Raw genomic sequence first — 20,469 nt, forward strand, 5'->3', positions numbered from 1 at the left:
AAGTATTACACTTTATTTTAAAATATTAAAATATTAATGAAATCAAATTCTTTATACTCATTTAAAGCTTCTCTCACCCCCAAACCTTATAATACCCAAAATCTATTTTTATACTACATTTCCACGATTACTTTTCCTTAATTTTAACCAGTCTCACAAGCAAAAGTCATTAAATCAAAATGCAACTTGTTTTATTTTAAATTCAGAAAATCAAATTGTTTTATTGAAGGTAATTTTAGTAATTTTAAAGAGCACAAATAATTCAAATATTCACATGCATTAAGGGATCAGCAATATGTAATTTAAATAAAAGACTGAAATACAATTCAAAATATATTTTACAGTGGGTATAGAATAGAAAGCCTTAATGCCACTCTTGCATTATTATTTACATCACCAAAGTGATTAACTTCTATTTAAGTTCTATAATGTTTTTAAAGCATCTATAAAAAAAGCTGATGAAGTCTTAAATTACAACTCTTAGCCTTACAATATGCATAACAGAGTTAACCAGATTAACTTGTAAATTACAAATTCTCTGTATTTAAAAAAGTTACATTCTTAATAAAATAAACTTACTTTATAACTGAAAATAATGTTCTGTATAACTGTGTAAAAATTTCATTGCTATCTTCCAACTCAAAGCATATGTTATATGACTTGACCCAGGCAATGTTCTAAAAGTAAGAGGAAAAGAGACGAAAGAAATACATTTTAATCAGTAAAAACACATGGTCACAAGAAGCACAACCACAGTTCACACACCGTCTCCAGACGCGCTGCACCGCTCACCTCGAGCAAGTAGAAGTAGCGGTTGAACTGTGGGCTCTTGGTGTCCTCGAGCCCCTTGAGCTGCCGCGTGATGAACATGAATATGTCCTGGAAAACAAAGGGTCGACCACGTTACGAACGCAACTGCGAAACACCCACCGCACTCCTAAAGCACGCTCCGCGCTCATGTGTGTGTCACGATACACTGTAAAGACGCAACAGAAAAACTGTATTTGGCTGTAAGTTTTTAAATGGATATCATTACAGGAAAACACCAATTAATTATTTTCATACCCTTCATAGGAAAACAGTGACTCATTCACCATCACTGTACTGTCCAGGAAAACTTCACCTTTCAGCAAGTTAAAAAAAATAGACCTAAAAACGGAGCGGACTGAAATTTACGCCAACTTTATGGGAGGGAACAGCAGTCAGTGTGGTAACTGTGTAGCAAGAACACTGTCTAGGAGCAGTAACATTCCAAAATAAAATCACCAAATCAAAAGACAAGAGATCACAGAAGCTTAGAAATTTTAAAAGCACCTTTAAAGTTAATTTGTCAAGCTTCCTATCTAATTAATATAATTGTTTTTCCCCACCATTTTTCAGTCTACCCCTATCTCTCGGCTTTGCTTTTTTGCTACAACTTCCTTTGTACCTGGACAGAAATAGGTTCAATGTCACTTTGGGTCAAATTTTTATGAAAATAATGTTCTAGAAAAGTTTGAAAAAGGTTGAAATTAAAAAAGCTAATTCTGCAAAGGAAGCATGCTAATCAATAAAAAAAAGAAAAAATGTTTCTCTTAGAAGTAAAATGATAAACGGCCTATTTTTAAAAGGGGAGAACTGTAATATGCAGATGACCAGATGTGCAAGAAAGATGCCACGGGAGCACCCCCTTCAAGAACGGCCACTCCCACGGCGCTGTGTAAAACGTGTCCTCCGCGAACGGGCCCTGCTGGTCTGGCCGCGCTAACTGGCCGCCGTGCTGCCCCTGCCTTGCAACGCAGAGACCAGACCCTGACTGACGATCTCTCCGGCCATCACTGAGCTACACGTGAAGTCCAGCGTGTGAAGGGCTTTCTGACGACGCCAACCCGACGGTGGCAGGGGTGCATCCAGGTGTGACCCTTTTCTCTCGCTACCACTGCAGACAAAGAAAACTACAACTCCGATGCAGAGAGAGTTAAAACTATCTCATAAATATTTAGAAAACTGCCTCAAAATGAGTAATTTACAAGTACTACCTCAATAAGATAAAGAGGTATTTAAATTAAGAAGCTACACGTGAAGCCACACAATAACGCAAAGGCTCTAACTGAACCCCAGCCCCTCCACGTTCTGCTCGCGCTGTGTCCCGCCCTAAACAGAACAGGTCTGTGGCTGTCCTTCGGGGAGGGCTTTCCACCGCCCAGAGCCTTGACACAGGTCTCCCGTGACACAAACCGGGAAACCCACCCCAGAGGCGGAGGAGATCATGGGCAGCACTCTTAAAGTCACACTTCCCTCTCCACTCGAGCGCCAGAAAGACACCTGGTGAGGGAAGCCACCGCCCACCCACCCAACACAGTCACTCCTTAAACCAACTCAGTGCGTGCAAATGAGATGCTCGCAACCAGAAATAAGACACCGGGGCACACAACCCCACGGACCAGCTCGCCCATCTATTTTAAGCCTGGGGACACTCTCAACTCTTACAGTTCAATTCCGCTTTTCAATGACAAAGTCTGCTCCCTACCACCTCCAACCTGAGGTCCTTTGTTCACCACTGTAAACCCCGTTCCTGACACATAACCAACATCAGGCTGTGTTAAATAAAATAAACCTGAGGTGTCTGCCATTTCTCCACATTCAGGATGAATCATCCTCCTGGGGACTCACTCTCTAACCCTTAGTTTCCACAATTATCTTTTATTGTTGTTTCTTCTGATTTTCTTAACTTGCTCCGTTCAGTATACTCACGGCATGCCTCCCGCCAGACAGATGAAGCATGGTCGTCCACCTCCTTTCTCATCTCTTAAAGAATTCCCACGCATAGGCTTTACTTACGACTACTGTACCCAATACGGAATGTCTTTTCTACCTTTTCATTGCAGTTTTGTTTATTTTAGTTTCTTCACCCCAATTCACATCACACCTTCCACTAAATGAATTAGGACTCATATAAATTCAGATTTACACTAGATACCTTCTTTTAAATAACAAACATGGTCTTCAACACAGACTTTTGAAAGGGAGAAGGAAGCACCCCAGTGACACTGAGACGGAGCCAAGGATGACATAAACAGTAGAGAAGAGCCTAAGGACCAGAGCTTGTTCCACACAAGCAAGCACTGCACGGACTGGGCTTGTGGCAGTGGAAGAGCCACAGGACACAGAAGCAGCCTAACGAGAGACCGCTGCAGCCAGGCCCGGGGACCCGAAGACACCGCCTCAGCCAGAGGCACGGGGAGGACCGCAGCCCGGCAGCGCGCCCGCAGTGCTTGCCTTCAGCTTGTCGGGGGACGTGTACGGCGCCTCGGGGGCGTAGATCCGGAAGATGTCCGCGAGGCAGCAGGCCACCAGCAGGCGGACGTCTTTGTCCGGGTGCTTGAGGAAGAAGTCTGAAGCAAGATGTAAAGCCAGGTTTAGATAAAGTTCCTTTTCTTCTTCAGAGTCCTGGTCCATATCCATGAACGTTTTGACAACCATCTGTACACAAACACAATAGTCAATTAATGAAATCCTTCATGTGAAAAAGAAAGTCATTTGAAATAAAAGCCATATTAATTACAAAGGTTAAGCTTCCAATAAATGTTTTCATTTTCCTCCCTAAAGGATCTGAGAGAACAAGATCCTTCCAAACCTACAGGCTAACTTTTTTTAAAAGAGTAAATAAAATACTTTTAACTTACCCATCATGCATGTTAACCAGATTTTAAAAGTTTAAAACTATCCTTATGTAGTGCTTTTGATCTCAGCGTTACAACTGAACTAAATAGAGTATGTTCTCCTTAACAGCATCCTTCTAAAATAATATAGCTAATCCTTTTATTAGGAGAAAAAGTGTACCTTTCACCAGAAACCTAGAGTGACAATTTATTGTTCCATTTGAACCATAAACCACTCCAGATACATGGACTGATATACTCAGCTAAAAAAGAATTCAGAGACAGAAAGTATGATGAAGATGCATCCTTAAACGTGGAAAAGCTACCACGAGAGGCTACCACAGCACCCAACAAAGTATCCCTTACTCCACAGTAACAGAGAACAAGGTACGGATAGCTCGTTCACCAGACCTGGGGGCACGCACGGCGTGAGCCTAGGGAACCGAGAAGAAACGGTTCCTTTTTCAAAAACGTTTACATAAAAGTGGGGTGAAAACAAGAGTGGGGAGGAACAGTATAGTTTGAATTCCTGAAGTGTCTTCTCTAATCTCAGCCTCAGTAGTTACCACGAACCTTGGTCTGTACTATCCCCACTTCACAGGAGACGTAACAAAAGCGCCTAACTTGGCAGGGGCAGGAAAAGTGACCCTCTGGCATCCACTAGGTGGTGCTGCAAATACTGATCATCCAGCAGTGCTGGCCGCCAGGTATCCACGTCTGGGACTTGGTCCTGGAGACGGGCTGCAAAGACTTCCTTCCGCTCTGCTGCCAAGCTGGGCTTGGGAGAGGCACACGTGCACAGTGTCGGTGGACCCTCGGAGCAGCCCTGGGGCGCGTGCTCCCGGGGACACCCCTGGTCCCGCTGGGTCCGGGGCCAGGGCGAGCAGCAGACTGTCCCTCCAGCCTAGCACTGCAGTGGGTTCCAGGACACCACGTCCAGGGCCACTCTCCTAACGGTTCAGTTTAATCACTGTTAAGATACACGCTTTGAGGGCCTAATGTATTACAAAAAGAGTCGAAGGGGAAAAAAGACCTATATGCGAAGAACTATTCCTTTCTCTATAACTTAGCCACAAAAGAGTGAGAGATTAAGTATATTTTGAATAAAATGTTATAGGAAACTCCAGAAATGATAATAAACAAGGACACCTGACATGTTAACAAATTGTTGCAATTTATAAAACTTATAGCTGTACTTGTACATATCAAAAATTATCATCATCCCACACTAAATCTTGTTCGTATTTCTCTAAGAAAACTGCTAAAAGGGCGGGAAGTACAAATTAGAAAATTTAAAGGAGATAAAGTATATTAACCAGATCACTGCTGGGCAAAAGTACCTACAAAATGATGAGAGCGTGCTGCGAACACCAGGTGAGAGCACCGGTCTCAGACCCGGCCAGCAGGTTTGTGCAGGGGCTAGGTAACAGGACTCCCTCCCGCTGCCTACGGCCGAGGCTGGTGCCAGAAACGCATCAGGAGCTCATGTGGGTCCCCAAAAAGAAAAAAGCAGTCTGAGGAAATAAGGCCCCGAAAGTCCCCAGGTGCAGGTCAGTGCCTGCGGGTGGTCTCTGGGCTCACTGTCAGGCCTCAGCAGACCACCGGCTGTGCGCCCATCACTGCGGAGGCAGGGACAAACCTGAGGACATGAATGGATCTACTGCCCTAAAAATTCTATCATCAAGTCAAGAGAATGTAGACACACAGAAAGGGCTTGTAGCTTGACTATTTTAAATGAAATATATAGAAGTTCCTAACTAGAGAAAATACTCACATACTAGTAAATTGAATCTGCTCAAAAAATATCTATCCCTTTTAATAATCATCTGATATTTGACACGCTAATATTTTATGCATAAAGATATATAATACTAAGACTTTACATGAAATTCATAGTAGTATTAGGGTTCTTTACTGCTGATGAAAAAAAGCCACGCAGCAATAACTACAAAATAACTACTGCTCTCAAGTTCCTGGCCTTCGATAAGTAATCACGGCCAGTCTTCCTTCCAGTCTTGAAATACAGGTAAAGAACACTATACCAAGCAAAGTAAGTGACTACGCAGATATAACCTGTAAAGGAAAAAAAATACTCAAATAGAAAACAACTGTGGGGAGAAGGGTTTTCAGGAACTACTATAAAGGACACATGGACAAAACCGAGGGGGAGGGTGGAAGCAAGGGAGGGGGTGGGTTTGGAGGGGGTGGGGGGGGAGTGGTGGGGGGAAAATGCAGACAACTGGAATTTAACAACAGTAAAATAATTCATGAAACCAAAAAAAGCCACCAAAACCCATCTGAGCTGACTGATAAATCAGACTAACATTCTCCTTGGCCACTTGGTTCCTTTAACCATTTTAACAATCACAGAGACCATCCAGGTCACAGAGAAAAGGAGGCCCATTCTGAAAAATCTTCCCTCTCTATAGGCGTTCCCCAGCAATCCTGACTCACTGCTGCAGGTCAGAAGCAGAGGGAAAAGCTTACGTTAAAGCTCTTTAACCTCCTCTCAAATAACTTATAAAAAAGTAAAGTACAGCCTGAGTAAGTACAAAAACTTAAAACATCCTTTCTGAAAACGGTTGTTTTTATCAAATGAATGACAGAAGCAGGGGACAACTTTCCACATGCAGAAATGCCCGAGGATTGTGGATTTGTTCTTCACACCCAAGTACAGGGGCCCAAGGCGCTCTGAGCCCCACCGTTCTGACTGTTCTCTCCCATGAACAGCAGCCAGGGAAACCCCACAGTTCTCTGCTGCCCCCCACCCAGAGATCCTCTCTCGGCCACTGTCTGCCTGGATTTGCTTTCTCATGGCGCCTTAACAAGATACAGCACCTTGTGAGCCCCACACCCCAAAGGGACATCCAGAAACCATAACCCAACTTGACTCACCTTTAGCCGTCTCACCATCTCCTCTTTGGATATTTTATCTGAGATTTCCTTGACACCAGGAGGGTAGGTAATTTTTCCATCGTTGGTCCTCGTCTTTGAATGAGCCATGACGGACATATATTTACCCCTGAAACAAGGAAGCTGTTAGATGCAAACGAAAAAATAAATATACACAACATTCATAATAAACATGAAAAGTAACCTGCCCACCCAATAATTTGTAACTATCTACTATAGCAATTCACTTACCTAATTAATGAAAAGCATTTTACTGAACATTTCCCAAATTTTTAATTTTAATCTTTTTCATTTTCATTAGTGGTAAAATAGTTTATCTGCACTAACCCTCCAACTATAAAAACTATACGTGCGAGAGAAAAATGTCCAAAATGAGCATATTTTAAAGCACCACAAACGGCGTGGATCGAAATCTAAGAGTGTGCAGAAGCCCACAGAAGTAAACGGCCCACGGGCACCGGTACCCCCGAAAGGCCCGGAGGTCAGCTGTGGTGTTCCTGCAAGGCACCGAGAGCAGGAAAGCCAAGACCTGGCAAAGCACAACAGGAAGTGACAGACCTTCCTGACATTAATGTGAACGGTATGCCGACCCCAGAAAGATAAGCACCTGCAAAGGAGAGAGTAAACCAGAAATCAAAATGTGCCCATGTCCCCATCACCCCCGACTCCGCCCAGGGGACAGCAGAAAAAGCTATCTTGATAATAAGTAAAGTAATAACTGATACAAGGGACAAGCGCTAATGAGTGTTGGCCACGGCCTTGCATATGTACTGAGGTTCACACTACCCAACTAGGCCAGAGAAATCTCAGCACACGAACTCACTGACTCCAGTCCAGCCTGGAGAGCGTTTTCAGTCTGTGCCTCAAAGAGCCCCCACTGCGGTGTTTCTAGGACCAAGAGTATCACCAAGTCAAAAATAACCAAAGCACCTGGGGTAGGAGCGCCAGACCTCAGAGAACCGACCCACCACCACTGCGGATGTCAGTGACCAGATTACAAATTATCTGTATTTACAGCTTCAAAGAAATAAAAGACAACACTAAAGTGTATAAGGAATAAAAATTACAAAAAGCAGACAAAGATTTGAACAAAAAAGCAGAACTTACAAAAATTTTAAAAAGAACTGAAATTAAAAACTCAATGGATGAGTTTATTAGCAGATTATAAAAAGGTATTAAAATTAGTGACCTGGAAGAAATGTCACAGACGAAAGTATCCAAAAATACAGAAAAGAGAAACAGAACGGAATGAACAGAAAAACGAAGGACAGAAGGTCTAACTCGTGACTCGTGGGAGCACAGGAAGAAACGAGGCAGAGGCCCCATCTGAGAATGTTGGAGAATACCAGTCCACAAATTCAAGAAGCTACACAACTGAATTCGACATATCATTCATAATAACTCCAGGAAACAAACGAAACCTTAAGGCAGGCATATCCCCTTGACAGGACGAGTATGCGAGTTCAAGTCACAAGTGACTTCTCCAGGATAACAGTATGATCCAAAAGACAGCAAAACATCATCTTCAACGTGGGAAAAGCGTGTGACTGCAAAGTTCAAGTTTACATTCAGGGAACGTAATTTTCAGGAATATAGTGAAATAAAAACAAATTAGCCAAACAAAAATTAAAAGCTATAATAAATTTACATATACATATATCACATAAAACATTGCTTAACACAGTAAGTATGATATACACGATCAGGTTAAAAGACCAATGACAGTTTACACTTTCAATACCAAAAATTCTTACCTCCCTTCATGGGATTCTTACCAAAACACAGTAAACTATGCAGGTACAAGACGCCAAAAGTAAAAGAAGGGAAAAATCCATCCTGCAATGACTAACCACAGGAGAGCACCCTAAGCTACACAGAAATTTTTTTTTTAAATATATTTTATTGATTATGCTATTACAGTTGTCCCATTTTCCCCCCTTCACTCCCCTCCACCCTGTACACCCTCTCCCACCCATATCCCCCCCCTTTAGTCACGTCCATGTGTCATACTTATAATTTCTTTAGCTTCTACATTTCCCATACTATTCTTGCCCTCCCCCTATCTATTTTCAACCTACATTCTATGCTACTTATTCTCTGTACTTCCCCCCCCCCTCGTCCCACTCCCCTGTTGCTAACCCTCCTTGTGATCTCCATTTCTGTGGTTCTGTTTCTGTTCTAGTTGTTTGCTTAGTTTCTTTTGGTTTTGCTTTAGGTGTGGTTGTTAATAATTGTGAGTTTGCTGTCCTTTTACTATACATGTTTTTTCTTTATCTTCTTTTCTTAGATAAGTCCCTTTAACATTTCATAAAATAAGGGCTTGGTGATGATGAACTCCTTTAACTTGACCTTATCTGAGAAGCACTTTATCTGCCCTTCCATTCTAAATGAGAGCTTTGCTGGATAGAGCAATCTTGGATGTAGGTCCTTGCTTTTCATGACTTTGAATACTTCTTTCCAGCCCCTTCTTGCCTGCAAGGTCTCTTTTGAGAAATCAGCTGACAGTCTGATGGAACTCCTTTGTAGGTTACTGTCCCCTTATCTCTTGCTGCTTCTAGGATTCTCTCCTTCATTTTTACCTTGGCTAACGTAATTACGATGTGCCTTGGTGTGTTTCTTCTTGGGTCCAAGTTCTTTGGGACTCTCTGAGCTTCCTGGACTTCCTGGAAGTCTATTTCCTTTGCCAGAGTGGGGAAGTTCTCCTTTATTATTTGTTCAAATACATGCTCAATCTGTTGCTTTTCCTCCTCCCCTTCTGGTACCCCTATAATTCGGATGTTGGAACGTTTAAAGATGTCCTGGAGGTTCCTAAGCGTCTCATTTTTTTGAATTATTTCTTCATTCTTTCCTGCTTGATTGTTTTTTTCTTCCTTCTGGTCCACTCTATTGTTTTGAGACCTAGTTTCCTTCCCTTCACTTTTGGTTCTTCGTGCATCTTCCTTCATCTCTTTTATGGTAGCCTGCATTCTTTCATGTAATTTGCGCCCAAAATCAACCAATTCCGTGAGCTTCCTGATCACCAGTGTTTTGAACTGCGCATCTGATAGATTGGCTATCTCTTGGTTGCTCAAAAGGATGAGTCCTGGGGGACTGATTTGTTCTTCTGTTGGACACTCTCCCCCCCCCCCTTTTTATTTCCGGGTCTGGTCGCTCCCGATACCGTGAGGGGCGGAGCCTTAGGCTTCCCAGGGGCTGGGCACCCCAGTCGCTGGATTATGACGTGGTATGTGGGGGCGGGGCTGGGAGGGAAAAATGGCGGTACCTCCGTTCTCCTGGGATCTCAGGCCCCTCCCTGGGATCCTGGGTTGCACGCTCTACCCTGGTCCACAATGCCGCCTCACTGGGTCCGCCAGCCGCCGCCCGTGTACTCAGGGCCCACCGCTGCGCCGCGATCTTGCGCGCCCCGATGGCTTCTGCGCTCCCGGTTGCCTTTTGCACCCAGTTCTCCCCATCTCCCCGCGCCGCCCCCGCGCCCGCTCCTCCTGTCAGCCCCTCCTACCGGTCTGGACTGGACCAACGGGTCTACTTCAACTTCTTGGCTGTCCGACTTCCATTCAAATAAATTCTGTCAGTTCTGGGTGTTATTCTGCCTCTAAATTGTTGTTGTTCTAATCTCGCTTGTGCGTGGAGGCACGGTGGGTCCACCTAAGCCTCCGTCTTGCCGGAAGTCCCCCGCCACACAGACATTTCAAGGTAAAAATTAGAGTGGGCGCCAGGACCCACCCCGCACGCGCTCAGCAGAGCCGCCGGCGTCCGGCCGGGCGGCAGCGCGGAGCCCGCCGCCGCTCACCACCGCAGCCGCCGGAATCTACGGACCGCCTGGCCCCGGGCTGACCGAGAGCCCCAGCGCTAGGAAATCACAGGGGCCACGGTGACACGGGCACAGGGACCGAGACGCAGACGGGCTGGCCCCACACACACACACACACACACACACACGCGCGCGCGCACGCACGGCGGACCACCACCAGCAGGGCTATCTCGGCTGCGGGGGCGCCCCCGAGGAGCGAGGGGACCCGGCCCCACAGCAGCCCCGCCCCAGGGCCCCAGTGCCGGGGGAGACGTCCCCACACGTCCCGCCGTCCAGCCGGGAGACCCAGCCGGGCGGTGGCTGAGCGGGAGAGGCTGCCGGAGCCGGGCCGCTCCCCTTCGTAGGCCTGGACTCCCGCGGACCCCCTCCCTCGGAGCCTCAGCGCCGGGCCGGCAGCCCGGACGCCACAAGAGACTCACAGAGCCATACGGGTTCGGTGTCCGGGCAGGAGCTGGGGGGACGGCTTTCTCCCAGATAGAGGTGCTGGCGGAGGCCACTGTTCCCTCGCTGAGCCCCCTCACCCCGCACCAGAGCCAGCAGGCCGGCGCCACGTGTGAGCCTCCACCACCACGTGTGAGCCTCCGCCACCCTGACTCACCGGGTTGGCCCCGCCCCCTGACTCTCTGAGGCCCCGCCCCACCCAACCTGACGGCCCACCCAAGCTGCTTCCAGTGGCTTTTCCTTATGAATGGCCTGTTTTGGTCCATGCTTCAGATTTTCCCCAAATTTCTCAAACAAGCAGCATCTGGCCTCAAGGAGCACCCACAGCTCTGCTAAGTGGCGCCAGGCCCGGCACTAGCAGCTGACAGCCCTGGTTTGCAGCTCGGCCTCATCTGGGAACAAGTCCAGCAAAAGTAGCAGCCAGATGCAAATCGCTTTATGGCTTTTGCTGGGCGGCCCTGGACAGAACACAGGCGGTGGCTGACCTTGGACTGCACTTCCCAGGAGGCCCCAGAGCCAGTGCACCCAGTGGGCAGGTTCGGACCACGGGGAAGCACCACCCGCAACCACCCCCAGAAGCAAAACACTTCAGGAGCAGACTCAGGGGCACCAGAGCCCCACTGAGGTGAGTCCTGCTCTGCTGGGTGGGCCCCTCCACAGCTGGTTCTCCAGTGATGGGAGGCTGGTGGTCGGTGGTCAAGGCCACCCTTGCAGCCGATCAGCCTGGGGAATAGATCTTCCCCACTGATGTGCCAACAGCAATCAAGGCGAAACCACAACAGGAGTGTGTACACAGCCCACACAAGGGGTGAGTCCCCTAGAGGGTTCGTTGATCACTCACCGACAGTCAAGTACAGGGAGGGAGGCTGTGCCACTGGACCCGACAGAACACCTATTACACAATGCCACTCTACCAAGCCAGGGAGACAGAGCAGCTCTACCTAACACATAAAAACAAACACAGGGAGGCTGCCAAAATGAGGGGACAAAGAAACATGGCCCAAGTGAAAGGACAGAACAAAACTCCAGAAAAAAACTAAGCACGCAATCTGTTGTACTAGACACAGAGTTCAAAACGCTGGATGGAAGGGTGCCCGATGCACCTATGGGAAGGGCAGATGACTGTAAACGAAGACATAGGAAATGTGAAAGCAGGACTAGGAAAAGGAGCCAGTCAGAAATGAAGACCACAATAATTGAAATGAATACATTTTACAGAGAATCAATAGTGGTGTAGATGAAGCAGAAAACACCCAACTAGAACAGCAAAAAGGAAAAAACAATCCAAAACATGAGAACAGTGTAAGGAGCCTCTGGGACAACTTCAAGCACACCACCATTCACACCATGGGGGTGCTGGAGGGACAGGAGAGCAAGAAACTGGAAATCTATTTGAACAATAATGACCTAAACCATCCCTATTTTGTTGAAGGAAACAGACACATAAGTCCAGGAAGCACAGTGAGTCCCAAACAAGATGAACCCAGAGAAGCCCACACCAAGACACATCATAATTAAAATGCCAAAGGTTAAAGACAAAAAGAGAGAATCTTCAAAGCAGTAAGAGAAAAGCAGTTAGTTACCTACACAGGAGTTCCCATAAGACTGTCAACTGATTCTCAACAGAAACTTTTCACACCAGAAGGGGGTGGCAAGAAATACTCAAAGCGATGAAAAGCAAGGACCTGCAACCAAGATTACTCTACCCAGCAAAGCTATTATTTAAAATGGAAGCTCATATAAAGAGCTTCCCAGACAAGAAAAAGCTAAAGGATTCATCACCACCAAACCAGTATCATATGACATATTAAAGGGTATTCTTTAAGAAAAATAAAAAGATGAAAAATATGAACAAAATGGCAATAAACACATATCAATAACTGAATCTAAAAAAATCAAACAAGCGGAACATCAATAGCAACAGATTCATAGATACAGAGAACATCTGGACAGCTGCCAGATGGGGAGGGGTGGGGAGCTCAGGTACGAAAGATGAAGGGATTGAGAGGTACGGACTGGTAGTTAACAGGACGGTCACGGGGATGTGAAACACAGCGGAGGGAACGTAGTCAACAACAGTCCAGTAACTCTGTGCTGTGAGGTAAGTGCAGGACTTCACACACACACACACACACACACACAGAAAATGTCACGCAAAAATGAAAAAACAAAACAAAACAGAGTAAGGTCTGTAATGTAACACTGTCACACCAAAGTCAATTTCCAAATTTAATACTGTGCTCCAGTTACACAATGACATGTCACCACTGGTGGAACACGGGTGAAGAGTTCACAGGGCTCTATGTACTATTTTTCTGCAACTTGGTCTATAATTATTCCACACAAAAAAAGGGGTTTAAAATCCAAAAGCCAAAGCCAATCTATTATATTCATAGGAATAGCAACTAAACGTTTAAAAATAGTTTACATTGAAAAGCATAAGCTACCCAGGAATAAATCGAATCAAGTTTTATTGACAGGTTTACATTTTTGAAAAAAAACTTAAAGGCAAATGCACAAGGCCAAGAATGCCAAGATAATGAAAGAAAAACACAGTAGATTGATGAGCTCTACCAGGTAGTAAAACCCATTATAAAGCCCAAGTAACTTATAGATGGTGTGGGACTGGCACAGAGAAAGCGCAATGGGGAATATCAGACACCCTAAAAACAGACCTACACAACACAAAACCTGACATAAAAACAGAGGCAGGGGGCATCAGTAAGAAAAGGGCAGGGAGAACAAAATAGAAAGTTGTGACTACCAGTTAATGTTTTAACAGTAAGTCTTCCAACCATGAACTCTAGATGTCTTTCCTTTAATTTTTTTATTTCTTTCATCACTGTATTGTTAGTTTTTAGTATATAAGTCTTTAACATGCCTGGTAAAGTTTATTCCCAAGTTACTTTTTCTTTTTGATGCTATTATAAAAGTATTGTTTTGTTAACTTTTTTCAGATAGTTCATTTTAGTATATAGGAACATAACTGATTTTTACATGTTGATTTTATATTCTGCAACTTTACTAAATTTGTTTATTAGTTCTAAGAACTTTTTCCCAGGGTTTTAGGGCTTTCTACATATGACATCATGCCATCTGCAAACCAGTAATTTTACTTCTTCCTTTCCAATCTGAATGTTTTTTATTTATTTCTCTTACCTAATTGCTCTGGCTAGGGCCACTGAATAGGAAAGGCAGAAGTGGGAATCCTGGTCTTAGAGGAAAAGCTTTCCATTTTTCACCACTGAGAAATGCAAATCAAAGTAAGGAGGTATCACTTCCTACCTGTTAGAATGGTCATAACCAAAAAAACAGAAAAGAAAATCAAGTACTGCTGAGGATGGAGAAACCTAGAACTCTTGTTCACTATTGGTAGGAATATAAAATGACATTGTTGACTAGGGAAAACAGTGTAATGGTTTCTTTAAAAAAATTAAAACTGCATCTACTGTATGATCGAGCAGTCCCAGTCCTGGCTATTTTATCCAAAAGAATGGAAATCCGTAAGAGATTATCTGCACATCCACATTCTTTGCAGCATTATTCACAAAAAAGGGAGGGAAAAATCCTGCCACTTGCAATAACATGGATGGACCCGGGAGACATCACGCTGAGTGGGACGAACCAGTCACGAACACTGCAGGACCCTCCTCACATGAGGCATGTAAACCAGTCTAACTGAGAGAAGCTGAAGACAGACTGGCGGCTGCCAAGGGACGGGAGAAGGAAAAACGGGGAGTCGGCCAGCTGTGTGCAACTACAGTTACACAGAATGACTGCGTTCCAGAGACCGGCCGGACCGCATCGTGCCTCTACACTCTACAGCTGTGCCTGTTCAAAAACCGGTCGAGAAGGTAGACCGCGTGTTAAGTGTTCTCACAAAATAAAAAAGCAAAGGGCACCAGGAAACCTGGAAGTGACTGCTGTGTCTGTCACCTCTGCTGTGGCACTGGTATCATTTGTGTGTGCATCTGTCCCAGCTCATCAAATTATACATTAAATATGTGCAGTTTTTCAGTGTATCAGTTACACTTCAATAAAGCTGTAAAAATAAATTTAAGAAAAATTGCAGGCACCCTTTGGGAAATAAATGTTTCCCCCCATTTGCTGGGGAAAACAAGAGGAAGAAGGAAAGAAGGAAAACAGAAATGACCAGTAGGCAGTTCTACCTGCAGAGCGGTGTCTGAGCTAGAGAAAGGCTAGGAGTACTTAGTGACAGAAAACCTGGGCACCGGTAAAAGCATTCAGGAAGACTTGTCCAGTGGGACCAGTGGCAGGCCTAGAAAGAGAAGATCTAGCTTCAATAAATGGGCAGGGGCAAAAGAGCTTGCAAAGGAATCTGAGAGTTACTGAAGAGATAGATGGAGGACCCTGGAAAAAGCTGGGTCGGAAAGCAAGGTGTACACCAAGTTTCGGGACAGGGACTGGCCCACAGTCCTGGACGCTGCAGGGATCTCAGGATGAAAATTTACAAGGACTCCATTAAGAGATTAGCTGTAACTGGCGTGATGGTTGCACATTTCATTAAATTCGTTAAAAATTATGAAATTGTACATTTGAAATGAGTGAATTTTATTAATGTTATGGCATGTAAGTTATACCTCAATAAAGTGGCTTACTTTTTATTATTTTAAATAAACTCTTGTAAATTCCGAGACAATTCCACACTTACATGGGGGAAAGGCACTGTAGCCATCCCTCACGTCCTACACAAAGCGAATGCCGGGCAGATGAGTCACTTCAACACGGAAGCAAAACGTGAAAGCTTTTCGAATGTGACACAGGAGAGCATGCCATGACCTCAGGCTAGCAAGAGCATGAACCGTCTAGCAAGAACCAACCCCAGGGCTGTGCTCCTCCAACCAGAGAACTTGATACTGCAGACAAACCGTTCCAGTGGCAGGTAAATAAAGGGGCCAGGATTCCCAGTCTTCCCCAGGGCCGGGAGTGGCAGAAACTTTCTCTACCTCGCCTCATCAAAAGCAAAAGCTGCACGTCACCCGTACACAACAACAGACACACGCTGTGAGCACGGACTGCAGACTGGAGCTCAATATGCGGACCGTGTGCCTTTGTACAGGATATTTACCCATGCAGTCCAAATTTATCGGGTGTCTATTTCAGAACTCTTCAGCAGTGAGTGGGGTGGGTCTCAAAATCTATTAAAGGGGAACAGACATCCCCTAAATAACTAAATCACAATAAACTCTAAAATTTAAAACAAGCTTGGAAAAAAAGACTGACAGAAGGCCCATTCTATAAACAAGTGGGGGAGAAAGGGTAAAAAGGACAGACAAAACAAAGTGACTAAATCTCCGCGAAGAAAGTGTGCACTGGTGCCAGTGTGGAAGCGAGACTTGAAGGAAACGCTGGAAGGAAGTGGAAGGAGCTGGGGGTGGGGGAGATAAGCGCCAACAAAGGAGCAGGCTGCACAGGGCGCCCCTCAGCCCCCACAGCAACGCCGCCGTGGGCAGAGGTCTGGAGCACCTCGCGAGCACACGTGGGCTGCTCCTCCCAGGAAGACGTGCTCACTGGCCCTTGTCTAGTCAGCAGACTCTCCGTGTTGTACCTTGAGGTCTCAAGTCTAGGTGTAAACTTTCCCTGGCCTCTCCAGGCAGAGTTAGGCTCCTTCCCACAGAGCTCGGTGAACATATCACCATTAGCCTTCATCACATCGTACTTAATGAACTTTTTATTTGTGTCTCTTCCTTCTACTACACTATAAGCTCCTTAAGACAAGAACAGTATATTATTTTACGCTGGCATCTATTGCAGACCACAGCACAAAGTAGATGCTCAGAAAACACCTGCTGAGTGGATGGCCAGAACTATGCCAGGAAACGGTGGCCCCCACTGGCAGTCAGGCTAGACAGAGGAGAATTCAGTACAGGAAAACCAGTCAGGGAGCTGCTGCCCGATCCCCAGCAGGAAGTAATGACTAGCTGCTGGCAAGTGATGACTAGAAAACAAGAAAAGTGATTCAGAGACTTATGAATGATTATAAGGGAAGGAGAAGATTATTACAAGATTCAAAGCTCTTGTTCCTGGAAAGTCAATTAAACATTTATTGAGAATTTACTTGGTGCAATGTACTATGCCAGGCATCAGAAATGCATAATAAAGCAAAATCTCTATCCTCACTGTAATAAAAATAGGGAAAAATCAGAGATCAAAGCTTGGGAAAAATTATGTTTTGTCTAGAAGGCAAGTGGAGATGTAGATGTCAAGTTCTAGGAAAAAGTTAAGGCCAGGAAATATTTTAGGATGATGTCAGCTTTAAGCTTTGTGGGTTACAAGATCAATAAAGAAAATGTGTGGAGTGAGCTGAGACACTGAGAATGAACCTTGAGGAAATATCTATACTGCTATGGGAGTAGGGGGAAATCAGGAAGGAAGACAGGAGTAAAGAAATGTAGAAAATAAGAATAAGGTGTTTTTTTTTTTAAGTTTGAAGATGGCAGACCTCTCTTGGACTTGGTAAGGTGATCTTTAAGAGTGTCCAGAGAAGAAAAAGAACGAACACCAAATTAGAAGGTAAGAGAAAAGAGGTGGACAGGAGACCAGAGAGGAGAGAGCGGGCAATGCGGACGCAGGGAGGAGGAGGAGACCAAAGAAGCAGGATCTTCGATGGCTACTGGAAATCAATGGGGAAATGGTACTGGTGCATAGCTGCTCCTCTGAACTTAAACGAGTGTCACAGAAATTATCTAACCTAATCCTTTTCATCTTTGTGGAATCTCAATTATTCACATGTCAGGTACGGCAGATACCATGAAGATGAGAAAACAGAAACTGTACTTACGAAACAATCTACATGAAACCGACCTGTCACTGCATGCTATAGGACAGCATGTCATTTAAGTTCTTTTTCCATTTAAAATTGACCACCAGTTTACAGTAAAACTAAAATAATGTAGGATTTCCCTACTTTTAATGGATAAACTGAAACAAGTATTTTCAAAGCCATTAAGTTTACAATATGTAGTCATAAATATTTACAGGTCCGCATGAACAGTAAGGAAAACACAACACTCTAATACTAAACAACTTCTACAACCTTTGAATAAGTTCAACTAAAACGGCCATTAAAGAAACCACTGATTTTGTTTTACATCACACTAAGGGCTCTGGGAAGGAAAGACCGAAAGAGCATCAGCCCCTGAACGAGAGACAGCAGCGCAAGAGGGAAGGCCCTTTCGAGGAACAGAAGAGAACAGAACACTGACGGGGTCAAAGGGCAGGGGCAAGAGCAGCAGCAACAATCATGTTTTTTCATTGATCTAGGAAGAAATAAAGACAGGGATCTGTCATTTTCATGATGATTTTCCTTTAAATTCTAGTATGTACCAAGAAGTTCAGTCACAGAAATCCAAGCATACCACTACTAAAATCCCAGCCTGACCACGTTTATTAAAAGCTGTTTTCCCTCCTGAGACTTTACTCCAGGCCTGAGGTTTAAGTAGAAGGAGAGGAACACAAAGTTTTGTGCAGAGCCCAGTCAACTGCAAAAAGCAGTTTTCCCACCACCGGTACCTCACATAACCAGCAGATGGCACCCTCCTTAAACACAACCCCGCACTACACAGTCACTGCACAGGAGGAGTTAGGCATTCTTGGCCAGGGGCAACTAAAGAGCTAATGGGAGTATTTTCTAAGAGAAAAAGAGACAAAATAAATTATCTTGTTATCCCCTAAGATAAAACTTTCAGGCCGTGTTTACATATTTCCCAACTATTCCAACTAAAAAGCTGCTTTTTCCCTATATGCAATGTTACCACTCACCCACCACTCGACTTGAATTAATCCTTATTAATTCAAATTACATTGAAGTTGTCCCTGTTTTTCCTATGTGTTCTGGTAAAAACAAAGTAATTTCAATGCGTAAGGAAGACCTTTTAGAAAACTGACCAGTTCTTTTCGTATTTTTGTTAATGTTTATGTATAAAAGGTTAAACACAGTTTTACTCTCTTGTCTATGCTCTTTTTAAGGAAACCAGTGTTCTAGAAGGGAATCGAGCTACAGTAACCAGTTCAAACAGAAAGATCCCCAGGCCCTGCAACAGCTCGGCTAACACCAGGCTCTACCTTAGCAACAGAAAGTGTTCTTTCTGTCCACTCGCTTCACCGCAACCCTTCCTACCCCAGTGATGGTAGTGCCTCTCCTTCACTGGTGGCCGCTGTTTCTCTGGTAAGTGGTCAGCTCGATGTCCCCCTCAGTGGGGGGACAGAATCATGCACTTTGCGGTTCACACCAAACCTCGAGCACACACTCTTGCACGACCCCTCTCTCTCAGGCCGCCCCCACTTGGCCGAGAAAACAGAGCTGCCCACAGGAACCCGCCCGGGACCCTGGCACTAAATCTGCGCGCTCGCCTGCTCTGTCGGTACCCACTCCCTGCTTCCTTCCGGTCACCAGGAAGTCCGCGGCCTCCCCCTCCCCGCCCCATCACCACCACTGCATCACACCCGATGCCCTCACAGGTGCACAGAATCGCGCCCACTGCAGGTTTCTCGGAGGCCTTCACTTCATTAGCCGCCTCCCATCTCCTCCATTTCTACTAGGTCCTTTCTCTCAGTGTGCAGTAATGCTCTGTTCTCGAGGAGAAGAACGGCAGGAAGGGGAAGAACACACAACACACCTGCTTACACTCCAGATGCCCTCCCAGCTGCTGTCTCCTCTCCCCACGACCTTCCCACGACCTTCCCAGCAGACCTTCTCAGAGCGCAACCACACTTTCTCCCTTCGAGTCCTCAGCTCCACCCACTCTCCACACCAACCTAATCTTGTGTCCAGCACCCACCGCCGCTGCCCGCAGAAATGCTTCTGCCATAATCCTTGTGGCCGGCGTCAAAAGGACGGCGGATTGTCCCTTCCCTGCATCCACACCCTTGCAAGGTGACTGTGCTGCTCCTCCCATCAAGAGGGGAGAGAGTTAAAAAGATTATTAGCGGTGGACATTTTGGGGGGTGCGGGGGCAGGGGAGCAAGAGTATTTCCCAGCAGTTGAATGCGACATGTTTTATAACTTATTCTTGTCAATGGGGTGCTGGGCAACTTGACGACTGCTTACGCCGCTGGGTTTGCAGACGGGCTCTTGGAGCTCTGCTCCTAACACGCGCACGGCCCCGCAGTCATCCCGCTAGGCGAGGAGCGAGGCCCCCACGCTCCCCCACAATCACCATGAGCAGGCCAGCCCCAGCCAAACCGCCAGGTGACCACACGCATTCACCTGGAGGTGCATGAGCGGCATCGGCTTTGGTGACCGGGACCCCGCAGAACTGGCCCAACCCAAACTGCCAACCTGCGGAGTTGGGAGCTACACGAATGGTGGTGGTTTTAAGCCATTACATTTTGGGGCTTATGCAATAAATGTTGAACAGATAACCGTTTAAAAGTCACTGACTTCCATGTTGCCAAATCAAAGAAACACTTTTCTAATCCTTACTGCACGCATCTCAGCAGTGTGAAGACAGCCGGCTGCAGCCTCCTCCTCAAACCACTCTTCCCCTCCCCACCACGGTGATCCTTCTTCTCCTCCCCTACTGCTCACACCTGTGTCCTGTCTCCTCCTCCTGCAGGAGCTCAGTTCCGGAACCTCCATTCCCGGTTTCACCCACACACGTCTTTTCTTCCCCGGCGCCCGCCCCGAGTCTTCCCCGTGCA

The 20,469-nt window shown here is 45.6% G+C and overlaps 1 protein-coding gene across 1 annotated transcript in view; it reads right to left on the reverse strand.

Moving 5' to 3' along the window:
• Positions 1 to 20,469, reverse strand: part of PDS5B (PDS5 cohesin associated factor B) — a 127,507-nt gene that overhangs the window by 85,568 nt on the left and 21,470 nt on the right. The window contains exons 2-5 of the mRNA XM_028526750.2: positions 6,537 to 6,663; positions 3,259 to 3,462; positions 793 to 879; positions 580 to 677 (exon numbers count right to left, since the gene is read on the reverse strand). Of these exons, the coding sequence (XP_028382551.2) occupies positions 580 to 677; positions 793 to 879; positions 3,259 to 3,462; positions 6,537 to 6,653 (506 nt within the window). The 5' untranslated portion in view covers positions 6,654 to 6,663. The remainder of the gene's footprint in view (positions 1 to 579; positions 678 to 792; positions 880 to 3,258; positions 3,463 to 6,536; positions 6,664 to 20,469) is intronic.

This window comes from Phyllostomus discolor, chromosome 11 (assembly GCF_004126475.2).
Source record: "Phyllostomus discolor isolate MPI-MPIP mPhyDis1 chromosome 11, mPhyDis1.pri.v3, whole genome shotgun sequence".
Classification (NCBI taxonomy): Eukaryota; Metazoa; Chordata; class Mammalia; order Chiroptera; family Phyllostomidae; genus Phyllostomus; species Phyllostomus discolor.